Below are 12,320 nucleotides of genomic sequence, written 5' to 3'. Positions count from 1 at the left end.
CAATCCAGAAGTCCATGATAGCAAACCTGCAAGGACCTGGGTAAAACTGTTTTTGACAGGAGCTGGTATTTGACCTAGTATAGTCTAAAAGCAAGTTAGAATGGTGTTATCCTACTTACAAAACAACTTACCATACTTACACCACAAGCTGTTCCTTCTGCTGCTGGCATGAACTTTGTCTCACACCTATGGCCCACTTTGTGACACCAGAGAGATTTGCATATATCCTGTAAAGAAAAAAAGTGCTCACTTCAGTACTCATAATTCCCACTATTTGGTGGTATTTAGAAAGAGTAACAAATGATACATGCCTCTGCTACCTTAGAAGCCATACAAATAAAACCCTTTCTGAATTTAGAAAATCCATGGTTTAAGATACATAGCACAGCCACATCCTCTATATTGCCTCCCTGTTTATGCACCATTTGACTTATCTATCCTTTAGAACTATTTTGAGTGAGAGACTGTAATAGAAAAAAAACAGTGTTTAAAAGTTCAAGGCTAAAATTTCATCAAATCTACAGGGACTATGATACTGTGAAGAGTCTAGATTGTATAAAACCCAAGAGATATCTGAAAAGCAGTCTCTCCACAGTGCTATTCATTCTCTCTTCTTTGTTTATTAGCAGTAGAAGAAACACAGCTGCCATCACCTGATAAATGTGGTTAGTATAAAATGAATCAAAATACTCCAAGATAATAACAGGAGTAAAAAACCTGACAATACTTGTTTTCAGAATAAGCACTTTAGATCATTTACTAAAGTGCCTCCTCAGAAGAGATCAGCAAGGAGTGTAGCAGTCACTAAAATAACTGGTTAATCTAAATTCATCCTTTATTGTTCTAAAATAACCCTATAGATCTTTCCCAAGCCTTGCTGTCAATGCATAAAACCCAAGAAACAGCCCTTTTTACCCCACACTGATGCAAGCTTTGATTAAAACTCTACTGCCTGCTAATTTCCCTTAGCACAGTAGGTAAGGACTCATGGGTCTTCTGTGTTCAACTCCTTATGACTTCTGGAAAGAACATTTCCTTCTGAAATTCCCTTGGGATTGTGACATTCCTCAAAAGAGGCCAGTACCTTCAAAGCAATTGGCAAGCGAGATAAGGTAGAGAAATACCCCAGGCTGCTGAAGAACACTGTATTACTTGTACTTATTTCATGTACTGCAGTTTTTTCATGGAATTTTAACTTTCAAAAATATATCAACAGGTACCTTTACAAAGCTGAGGTTGCACAGTTTTGCTTTCATTCCAAATTGCCATTTGCACTGGGTATCAGCATCATAGATCTGTCCTGGCAGTTTGTCAGGGTATTTATACTGTCCTGTTTGCTTAGGTTCATCAATCAGGCAGGCAGCTTGAGCTGTACTATAATGAGAATGTATATTAATCATGACTATGATCTTTGTATAAAAATATTTTAATTTGCTACAGACCAGCAAAAACACATACTATGGTATACAGTATCTTTAACTAGCTTTAGATGTATGCACTGAAATGAGAAATTTATCTTATTGCAGAAACCAAAAGATCTTGACATCTTGTTGGTAGCCTGACCTGTAAAGTTTTAAGGAAGCAGGAATATCCAGGCTTTGGGACTGTCGTGACAACAATAATGAATGATTTCGATTTCTTTTCCTCTTTTTATACCTGTGTAACCACAAGCAACGTGATCTAGTCTGCTCCTTTTCCCTTAGATTCTCAAAATCACGAATCAACAGGTGCATTGTCTCATTTTAGTATTCATTCTGTGTGCATTGACAAACAGAAGGCTGCTACAGCTCATGTGCTTTGGGTTCCTGTGTCCAAAATCATACTACCAAAGAAAAGGGTCTACTTTTTAACACTGTATATGTTTAAGAACCCATGTCTGCAGAAGGTCACTCTGTAGACATGGGTTTACATGCCTACATGCTGCATTTATTTTCCCAGTGTCTCTTGGACCATACTGCATGTTGGAGGGCTTATGTGACATTTTAATTTGCAATTCACTTGTGTAGTCAGAATTTATTGCATCACTACAGAAGAAAAAAGTACCACCAGAACTCTGTCACCTTTCCCAGCCACTACTCTAGGATACTATCTAGGTATTCAAGGATCAGGTCCTTGAATTCTAGCACTCTCTACATGATTGATTCTCACTCTGAGGAATTAACATCTAAACCACCTGTACTGGATTTGCTCTTAGTAACACCTACTCACTTTTTAGTAATCCTGTATAGTCTACTCATGTACGACAACTATATAAAAGGAATTGTACAGGAAAGGACTTCAATTCTGATGACATTAAACACAGACCAAAATACAGTTCCCTTAAAAGCACCACTGAGTAATGGCAACATGCTGGAGAAATGACTGGCATCTTCTTTTTTCTTTTCTTCCCCTCCACCCCCAGAAACAACATATGAAAAATGCAATATGTTCTTACTCATGGCATGAGCTAGATCAAGAGAGTAACTCCAATGAGAAAGGGCACTGATGTTAATTTACATTTTGCAATGACTCTGGTACCACTGTGTCTGCCCTCTTTTGTGTTCACTTCCTAGTAATTCTCTAATAAACCTAGCTGCTGACAGGAATGCCTGGGAACAAATGACATGCCAGTCATTGCTGCAGGATATTCATGGAAGGTGAAATACATTCATTTGCAACGAGGCAGGATTAGAGCCACTTATATGCCATATCACCTATACACTTTGGAAGTCCAAGTGTGTGGGCTCAAATAGTATGTGGGTTTGAGCACATTTTGAAAGAGGTGAATTTCACACTTAAGTAATTTTTATGTCTGTTCAAGAATTCAAGCCCAGTTACTAAAGACACATTCTCTGGCACTAGCCCAGATTTACATCTGACCTACCTGAGAAATTTGTTGAGATACTGCCTGCTGCATACAGACCAAGAAAACACTCCATTGTTCCCTGTGAGTGTGGGAGACATAATATTACCCTCAGCCTTTCTACAAGGATTTCCTTCTCCATCATGAATCATACCAAAACTGAAAAGAGATCCAAGCATGAGAGTGAAAATCTAGATTAATTAGAAGCAAGACAAAATTTGGGGCACAAGAAACACTTTTTGGGTGACAGTGTGAGTCCTCCTTTGACTAGTGATAACGTCTGTTGCCATTAATGGCATGCAGATCAGAACCCAGAGAAAAAACAGTGTTACACAGCTGAAAGAATATAACTTCAGCGTTCTAATTTGGATGGAAGAACTACATAGCTACATTCTATCTGTAGGAAAAGAAGTGGGACTGAATCAACAGAAGGTATGAATATAAAAATGTGATTCTTCTAATTTTGGCCACTAACTTGCTATACTATCTCAGGCAAATCACTTTATTTTCCTTGTCTTTGTTACACATTGTCACTTACTTTGCCTAGACTGTAACCCCTTCAGTGGGAATACTGCTTCTTACTGAGTGCTTGGCTCAGTCTGCAGCATCATGATGCTCTGCTTTCACTAGGAGAGGTGTTAGGATAATATAAAGAGTAATAGGGAATAATAAAAAAGCATGTTAAAATAACAAATTATGTGGAGTTTATAGATATAGTAAAGCTAATTTTCAGATTTTTTCCTTTCACTGTTTTGTATTTATTCAATGTATGGGACATTTGTGACTTCAAATGTGTTTTGAATAGAAGTTTCATAATCTGTTACTTCAACATTGTAATGCATTGGAAACTATGAATGTAATCCGTGCACGTGTAGGGAATATCTAATGTACTGAAGTCAATCCTCTGCTGTTATAAATCACTGCAGGCTCATCAGAATTACAACATGTGCTACCACCAGCGGAGGCTCCAAACTTGCTAAAATATATGTCTTCTTCTATAAATGGACAAACAAAAGTACCAACTGAGCTAGTATCTTTGAATCCTTTATAAAATACTAACTTTGTTAGCATGCATTGCAGCCAAAGAATCAACAGCTTAACATACCCACTGACAGGACAGGCTCTGAACTCCCAAAGGAACCTTTAAGCTTTCAGGTAAAAACACAAACCACTTGAAGAAAAGCATAAAAATGTATAACAACTGACACTACTCAGTAGCTCACAGAGTTTGATCTGTGCAGTATACAATATTCTCCTGCTACGAAATTCTTAGGTTAACATATGCACAGCAGACCTGAGCACTTCCAAGGCTGTCACAGTTTTTTTATTACTCAAGGAATTTGTATCACAGAGACCAAATTCTGTTGATCACATACTAGGTTGTCTCAGGAACATGAACAAATTATAATAAAGACATCTTGTATCTGGCACAGATTTGTTCTAGGAGATAAGATGCATTTTATTAGACAGAAGTATGGAAATGTACCAAGGAAAATCTGAATACTATGACAATCAAAGGCAATGGTGAAAAAGAAAAAAAGTAATATTAAAACATTTCCAAGTATAATCTCTCAAAACAAATAAGAAAATAAACAGGAAACAAGGACATTAAGAGACTAGAGAAGTTAATTCTTAAAAAATACGCTATGAGCCTGGTTCTCTCGTTATTGATCAAACAGCATTAATAATGTACTGAAGTCAGTGAAATTGCATTAGTCTGAGAGGAGGATCAAACAATATATATTTTACATATTGGGTCCCATTGAAAGTGTTGGCATAATTCCCATGGGCTTCACTGGTAGCTGGATTAATTCTTTAATTCCTTGTTTCCCTTCAGATGTACAGAAACCTGTGAAAGGGTCTCTCATGTAGACATTAGGTCATAGTATATACTGTAGAGCATATTTGTACAATGAAAACTAAATAGTCCTGATTCAGTCATGCAGAATCAGAAGAACTGATGCCTTGACCAAACAGCAGACTACAGTATGACTGCTTTTCAAAGTTATTTCGTTGTTGGACAAAATAAAGACCCTATGCCCATGTTTTATCTGACCTTTGATTTCAAGTTTGTAGCACATAGGGAAATTATGCTCCTATACTGCCAGTGGTTAGACAGAGTTCAGCTTAAGCTATGTTAGAATTGAAAATCAAAACCATGAAAGAAGTTGTAAAAAAAGTAGTTAAAGATTATTTGTGGAAAAAAACCCAAACAGGACAGTAAAACCTAAGCATCTTCAGATTTATATATTTATGTATAGAAGGAGAATGTAAGACACATGAAACTTACTTGTGTCCAGATTCGTGAGCAATTGTAAACGCCAGTCCTAGGCCTGTATCTTCATTAATGGTACAACTTCGGTACTTGCTGCACATGCCACTGATAGGTGCAAAACCTGAATGAAGGAAGCAGCACAAAAGCTTGTTCCTCTACAGAATTCCAAATACATATATCATCTGCACTGGTCCTAATAAGTCAGTCCATCGTGGTGCATGAAGATGGTTGTCTACCTCATCAGGTTTATCATGGAACAATTACAGCAGGCTTTTATTTGAATAAAGAGACTCCTGTACAAGATGTATAAAGCAAATCTAACATCCCAAAATCATTTGTAAAGTTTATTCTTTCCCCACCTCATACCTTTACTTCTCCCATATTAGAAAGGAACCCCAGTCAAAAAGGGCAAGGAGTCACAAAAAGAAAAAAATAAACTAGTGTCTCAGAAATAGTCTCTAAATTAAAACTATTCCTTGAAGAAGTGACAATCCAAAAGGATGTCTTCAGATAACTTATTTTGCCACTTTTCCTGAGGCAATGATAGCAGTAATACTCTTTCTTCTGGTACCTCAAAGACAAATATATACCGCATATATAATACTGCTCTTTCATCTTCACAAGGCTAACACTGTGTGCAAAATTGGACTTTTTTATTTTAAAACATTTCAGTCTTTATGAGTCAAAATGCTGCTGTTGACACCCATGAGTTTATCAGAATGTGTTTTCGTGTCTTACCTAGAGTATCGCAGGGCTCATTTTTCCAAGAGCAAATATCAAAACCCGTAAGCAAGATGGCATGGTCATGGCGCTTTCCATTCTTCCCAACCAGAGCAGATTGCCATTGACAAAAGCTGTTCAGTGACTGGTCCGCATGGTGGTTAATCAGTAATCCACCCTGTAGATATTTCACAGGCACAGAAATAGAAATAGGGTGCTACCATCAGTACTTGAGAAAGGTGATTGAAAGAGTAAGAGTTAGTTAGAGAAAAGGGAATTAATTTTTTGTATTTGCTCTACATAGTTTTACGCATTCCCATGTTGACTGTCTGTGATGACCAATTCAGTTGATAAGGGAATCTATTACAATAGTACAATAAGACTGTACCTTTCCCCAGACACATACTTATTTTCAAAATCAATGGTTAGAATTACAGTGTACATATATATTTGATTCCCAATAAAACTGAACACTAAACCATTTCGAATTTAGTGATTAAAATGTTTGGAGACTTCTGAGGAGGAAAAGTATTACCCAAGCAGATCAAGCTATCACAGATTTCTTTTTGTCAAAAGAGATTTTGCCCTCTTTTGCCTGGCTCCCACATTTTGTTACATGCTACCTTCAGTTTGAGACTTTTGACTCCTTCCCCCTTCTGATCATCACATCCTGGAAAGCTCAGTTTGGTCTTTTTATTTATTTAAATACTTCTTAAGTAGGTTTCTCATTCCAGTTATTTCTCTTCAAGAAGATGATAGAAATCATTGAGTTATACCTTACGGGAAGCATTTTAATGTTTCTGAAGAACATTTATATGAAAACTTTGGTATCAAAAGCAGAGAAGCATGAAATGCAGAAAGTGTGATTTTGGAAGTTTTTGTGATTTTAATGTGCTCATGCTTCATGTTTTCAGAAACCTCACATGAAAGCTCACGTACACAACATGAAAGCCTTCAGTGTTCCCTGTGAACAGTACCAAATAAAATATACCACACAAAAACTCTGACACAACTTACAGGCTCTTGTTCCAAAAGAAGAAGACTCACAACAATAATGTTTATATCACTTCCAATTGTTCCATCTTTAAACAGACTAGAGACCTGCAACAATTATTGAAAAGGAAATATAATCTACATGCATATATATTTTAAGCAGACTAAACAGAGTTTGAGTGTTGAGTTATTGCACTGGGCTTTAACTTTCAATACAAATAAATGGAATTCCAAACCTTGTAGGATTCATCCAAAAGAACATACCCCAGCAGAATTATGCCCCAAATCACTACATTTATTCAAGAAACTTGAAAACCTTCTATTGACTTCAGTGGTATTTGTTCTGTCATTGTTCTAGACCAAGTATAATCAAGTTTCAAGTTCAAGTTTTATAGTACAAAACCAAAGAGCAGAGTCACAAAGGAAAACGTATTTACAGTTAATTTACCTTATTTTTCCCAAAATAAATTTGTCCTTTCTCAATTTTTTTTCAAGGGGAGATATCAGACAAAACAGACTAAGCTTCATGATACTAAATGAAATGAAAGTTTCAATTTCAGAGTATCTGCCTTTTTTGTATTACAAAAGAAGTGTTTTAAAATTTAACATTTTTAACATTTTGATTTAATTTTTTTTTAACCCTAAGGTATTGCTGCCAGAGCTGGGATAATATAGGGATATATTTTTATAGAGCAATTTGACATAATTAATGTATTAGATTAGGTTTGAACAAAAGCTTGTGTAAGGCGTTCCTGCTTTTTTTTTTTTCGTATATGATTTGTCTAATGAAAGATCTTACTGTGAAACAGCAATATTCCACAGGGAAAACATACTTCAGTCGCACCACATCTTACCATATTCATAACCGTTAAGATGTATGTTGTTACATTTTCCTTGCCATGTTTTTCCAACATTTTTTTATCTGCCACAACAAGGGTTTCAACATTCAGACTTCCATTTTTCTGAATTTTAGCAGGTGATCTTCTGAACCTTGAAGAAGTCCCATACTCATCTGAGCGAATGTATGCCTCTTCTGTGGGTGGCTGAGGTGCATCTGAAAGGAAATAAAACTCAGTTTTGGAAAGGATTCAGGTCACCCATGAACAGTTTCATCAGAAAATTAAGCATCACAGGTTTAGAGCCTTGGATTATTTTTACAGCATGTGATTTAATACTTATGGCTAAGTTCTTGTACATTTATTAAAAAATATCTAATTCATTCCTGGGGGAAGGATGGCTACAGTGAGAAAAGGAAATGAGAGAATCACATTTGTATGCAATAAACAGTTTAAAATAAGGAATTTACCTAATAAAATGGTAAAAAATGTGGCAAAAAATACACACAGATTTTTTAACAGAATATCCACATTTTTCTTGTCCTTTTGTTAACTTCCTGGGGTGTTTGGCATGTGCTACTTGCATAGCAGTTGGTAAAAAGTCCTTTCCATAACAGATGTCCACTGTCAGTACAGAAAGCAGACACACACCATGAGTAAGATTCCTGCCAGTCTGCTATTGCTAATGTGATTGGCACCAACATTCTACGTGAATTTGCCACTGAGATTATTCCTGCTGGGAGCATATTTATTTAGTACGGGGAAATGTCAGGCAACAGCAAGAAGGGCTTGACAACAGGATATGCGCATCCAGCCAGGACTCCCTAATACCAGGGTGCACTTTTTCTGTCTCTGCTTGTGCAGCGTGGTCAATGGCACAGTTACAGAATGGTCGCTACTCCATTTCTTCAGAGATCCAGAAAATGGGAAAACTATGTCCTACGCCTTATAATGTTCCTGTTATTCGTGGCTTCTTTTACATGAATCTGTATACTGCTTTGGTCTGCATCAAGAATCAATTCAAGCGCCACGTTAACATACTATCTGGATAACAATAGGATTTTTTCTGACGGAGGATGTGACATGAGGCAAGTGAGGGAGCCTCAGGTAATTAAAAAAAAATCCTGCCTGTGCCTCGTCAGAAAGTTCTTCCAACAACAGAGCTAAAACAGACATTACTTCCTCCTACGCCTAACTAGGAAACCAAGAACACCACAGAATGCACAACAGTGGTCTGCTTTCAACTACATCACTCTAAACTGTATTTAAGATTGCAGGTGACTGTGCTAGTAAGATTGTAATATGCCACTCATTACAAACAATTGTCAAAGAACTTTTCTCTACTGGAAGCACATCAGGGCACAAAGACATGCCTCACCCAAGAGTGAAGCATTAAGTTCAAGGCACACCTGTTTCCATGTACTATTCTGAAGGCAATACAATTTCAAGGTGTTTCATTCATAAATCCATGAGAAGTGGGGTCTTGCTCTTGAGTTAACTTCACAGCTATTGATAAAACCTGAACAGCAGCAATGTTTCAAGCATCATGTACTAACTACAGTCCAGTTAATTCTCACAATCTAAACCCATTTAAATTATGCAAATAAGGTCCCAAATACTCATAGAAGAGGTGTCGCCTTTAGTGGATTGTCACGTTTTCTTCCCTATCCTATATTTGCCTCTATTAAATTAAACAATCGTATGTGATTTTATTTGTAAGGTGTCATTCATTCTGTGAACATGAACTTGACTTCTTCTTTAGCAGATTAACCAAGGCTGGCTATGGAAATAGGCTGGTATTTTTTAGATCCCTCTCAAAAGGTTACATGTATGAACTGCATGAAGTGAAAGACTGCAGAATGTGAGAAGGTTTTGTGGTTAAGGTAATTAAATGAAATCTTGCTTAATCAGATCCTAACAGTGCATGTGACACCAAGTTCCTAAGCAATGATACATGAATCATTTGTACTAAACTCATCACAGTTGGATGTTAATTGCATGTTCTTCATTTCACATAAACCCAGACTGAATATGCAGCTAAGAACTCATAGCTGTAACTGAAATTATTGAATATATAGATATACATACAATTACGGCAGCATATATTCTGCCGAGCATCTTCAAGAAAAATCTCAGTTTGTTAATTTGGTAAGCAAAAGCAATAGTTACTTTTGACCTGTGTCTGTAAGCCTCATTTATAAGACAGGAATAATGATAGTGTCATCTCACATCCCAGGAGGTTATGAAGACACAGTGTTCAAAATGAACTCATCTATTATAGGGATGAGCACTGTGAAAAAACTCAAAAGCACATGAATAATTCTGAATTTGGACAAGCAGTCGAAGAGGGTACAGTAAATAAGGCACAAGAACACAGTGGACACGTAAATAAGAGAAAACACCATAGAGCAGATGAGCTAACTTAGCACCATTACCCTCTGCTCTGAAGCAGGCAGCAGGAAAACACAACAGGAGGGAAAGGGAGTATGTGATGAGGTAGTTCTGATCTGAATCAGAATACAAATGTTTACAGGTTGAATCATGATGTTTCTGCATCTGGCATTTGAGGTTTAGCTTCCAAATCTAGAGAGGATTTCTGAAGCAGCAGTTTGTTCTTAATAAGCAGTTTTCAGGCCTCAGATAGGCCTCAGTCTCAGCCAGCCACTTTTTCCAATACCTCTTTTCTCGTTCCTTCCCTTCTGTTGGTTTTCTCTTTCTTCTCTAAATGCCTTTTGGAAAAGAAACTTGCTTGTTTTCTCAGAACTCAGGTAGGAAGTTGTAAGAATACAACTGGATAGAGACAATGTTTTCAATACTGTGTGCAGTCCTGGAGACCCTCATTAAGAAGCTCAGCTCAGAAGCAGATCAGCTTTCAAAAAAGAATCAACTGAATGCTATAAGTACAGATATAGGCTCCAAGGGGGCTCTAAAGTGTTCTGCAATTTGAGGGCCTAATGAAGGACTCAGAATAGACCTTGGCAGGATAATATATTCCAATATGTTTTTAAAGAGGTGGCTCCTAACTCTTATTTAAACAGTTTACATGGGAGGCTCTTTTTGAAGATCTCAGTTGCTGAAAATTTCATTATCAGATGGGGAGTTCTGAAAAACTTCTCTGTTCTCTCAGAAATTAATTATTTGGGAGACTTTTTCTCCATTTTCAAGCCTAATCAGTTATATACCTCCAAACTAACAGAGGGCATCAGTTTAGGGACTTGGCATCCATCACTGTGCAGAACTGCTTACTGAAAACTGTCAGAAAAGTCAGACAAGGGATCTCTTATAGGTAGAGAATAAGAAAACTAAACAGTGGTTCTGATGGCTTAATAAAACAGATTATGACATCAGTTGAAACAATCAAGCTTCTCATAGCTATTTCATTTATATTTTATATTCATGTATAATTTAAAATTACATCTCCATCACAAAGGTGACTGTGAAGCACACCTCAGAATCACTACACAGTTTCTGAGAACCACTATCTCAAACAAGGAGAGAAAGTTTCCTTACATACATTTCTTGCGACGTCCACAAAAATGTTGCTTTTGAAACCTTCCACGGTGGTAACCATTCGCTTGAGCATGATGCTTGTGGGAAGTGAGCACTCTGTGATGACCAAAAGAAAAGAATTTGGAATTGGACTCTACTGTGTACCGGTGTACTTTCTCTTCTGCAGTTCTTTTATATAATACATGAGGATGATGTCCAGCAGGTGATGTGTAGTTGTGCTCCTTTGCTAGCTGCTGAGGTAATGGAGATATAAGGAACTCGATCTTCCGTGTCCTTATCAAACCTGACTAAAAAAAGAAACACCACCATGAATTAGAGAAAAGACTGTCAAAGTTCACAGCTGGAACATGCTAGCTCTTAAAGTGATCTCCCTTTAAAGCCTAGACAAGTTGAAATGTGCACCCCCAAATTAGATTTACTTAAGATTCAGCCTGGAGAAGAGAAGGCTGCGTGGGGACCTAATAGCAGCCTTCCAGTATCTGAAGGGGGCCTATAGGGATACTGGGGAGGGACTCTTTGTCAGGGACTGTAGTGGCAGGACAAGGGGTAACGGGTTAAAACTTAAACAGGGGAAGTTTAAATTGGATATAAGGAGGAAATTCTTTCCTGTTAGGGTGGTGAGGCATTGGAATCGACTGCCCATGGAGGTTGTGAGTGCTCTATCCCTGGCGGTGTTCAAGGCCAGGTTGGACAGAGCCTTGTGTGGGATGGTTTAGTGTTAGGTGTCCCTGTCCATGGCAGGGGGGTTGGAACTAGATGATCTTGAGGTCTTTTCCAACCCTAACTATTCTATGATTCTATGATTCTAAGATACAATCTAGATAGCCTTCCCAATTAACATATGCATTGTTTCACTTTGGAGATAACCAGGTTTCACATTTGATAACACAGAAAACAAGACCAGTGTGGCTGGCAGCAGAGCACCTTCACACAGTACCATGAATCATTTCACGTGCATTATTAATCCGTTCTTCAGAGTATAGATTTGTTTGTAAGTGCGATTGTGTACAGGATATACAGCATCACATAAAAAGAAAATGCGTTTGGAAAATCCAACTTCAAATAAATACATACATCAGTAAAACAAACTATTTGAACTAAGGTTCAGGTATTTTTCAGAATAAGGTATTACCAGACAGGAATC

The 12,320-nt window shown here is 37.3% G+C and overlaps 1 protein-coding gene across 1 annotated transcript in view; it reads right to left on the bottom strand.

The window, feature by feature from the left end:
• ADAMTS18 (ADAM metallopeptidase with thrombospondin type 1 motif 18) overlaps nt 1-12,320 on the bottom strand; it is a 77,428-nt gene that overhangs the window by 36,824 nt on the left and 28,284 nt on the right. Inside the window, exons 4-11 of the mRNA XM_065662934.1 lie at nt 11,181-11,463; nt 7,685-7,884; nt 6,855-6,938; nt 5,856-6,015; nt 5,133-5,238; nt 2,864-3,001; nt 1,221-1,374; nt 132-227 (exon numbers count right to left, since the gene is read on the bottom strand). Coding sequence (XP_065519006.1) covers nt 132-227; nt 1,221-1,374; nt 2,864-3,001; nt 5,133-5,238; nt 5,856-6,015; nt 6,855-6,938; nt 7,685-7,884; nt 11,181-11,463 — 1,221 coding nt within the window. The remainder of the gene's footprint in view (nt 1-131; nt 228-1,220; nt 1,375-2,863; nt 3,002-5,132; nt 5,239-5,855; nt 6,016-6,854; nt 6,939-7,684; nt 7,885-11,180; nt 11,464-12,320) is intronic.

Source organism: Lathamus discolor, chromosome Z (genome assembly GCF_037157495.1).
Source record: "Lathamus discolor isolate bLatDis1 chromosome Z, bLatDis1.hap1, whole genome shotgun sequence".
NCBI classification, from domain to species: domain Eukaryota; kingdom Metazoa; phylum Chordata; class Aves; order Psittaciformes; family Psittacidae; genus Lathamus; species Lathamus discolor.
Note: the sequence above shows the minus strand (reverse complement) of the source record. Positions and strands in the feature narration are given on the sequence as shown.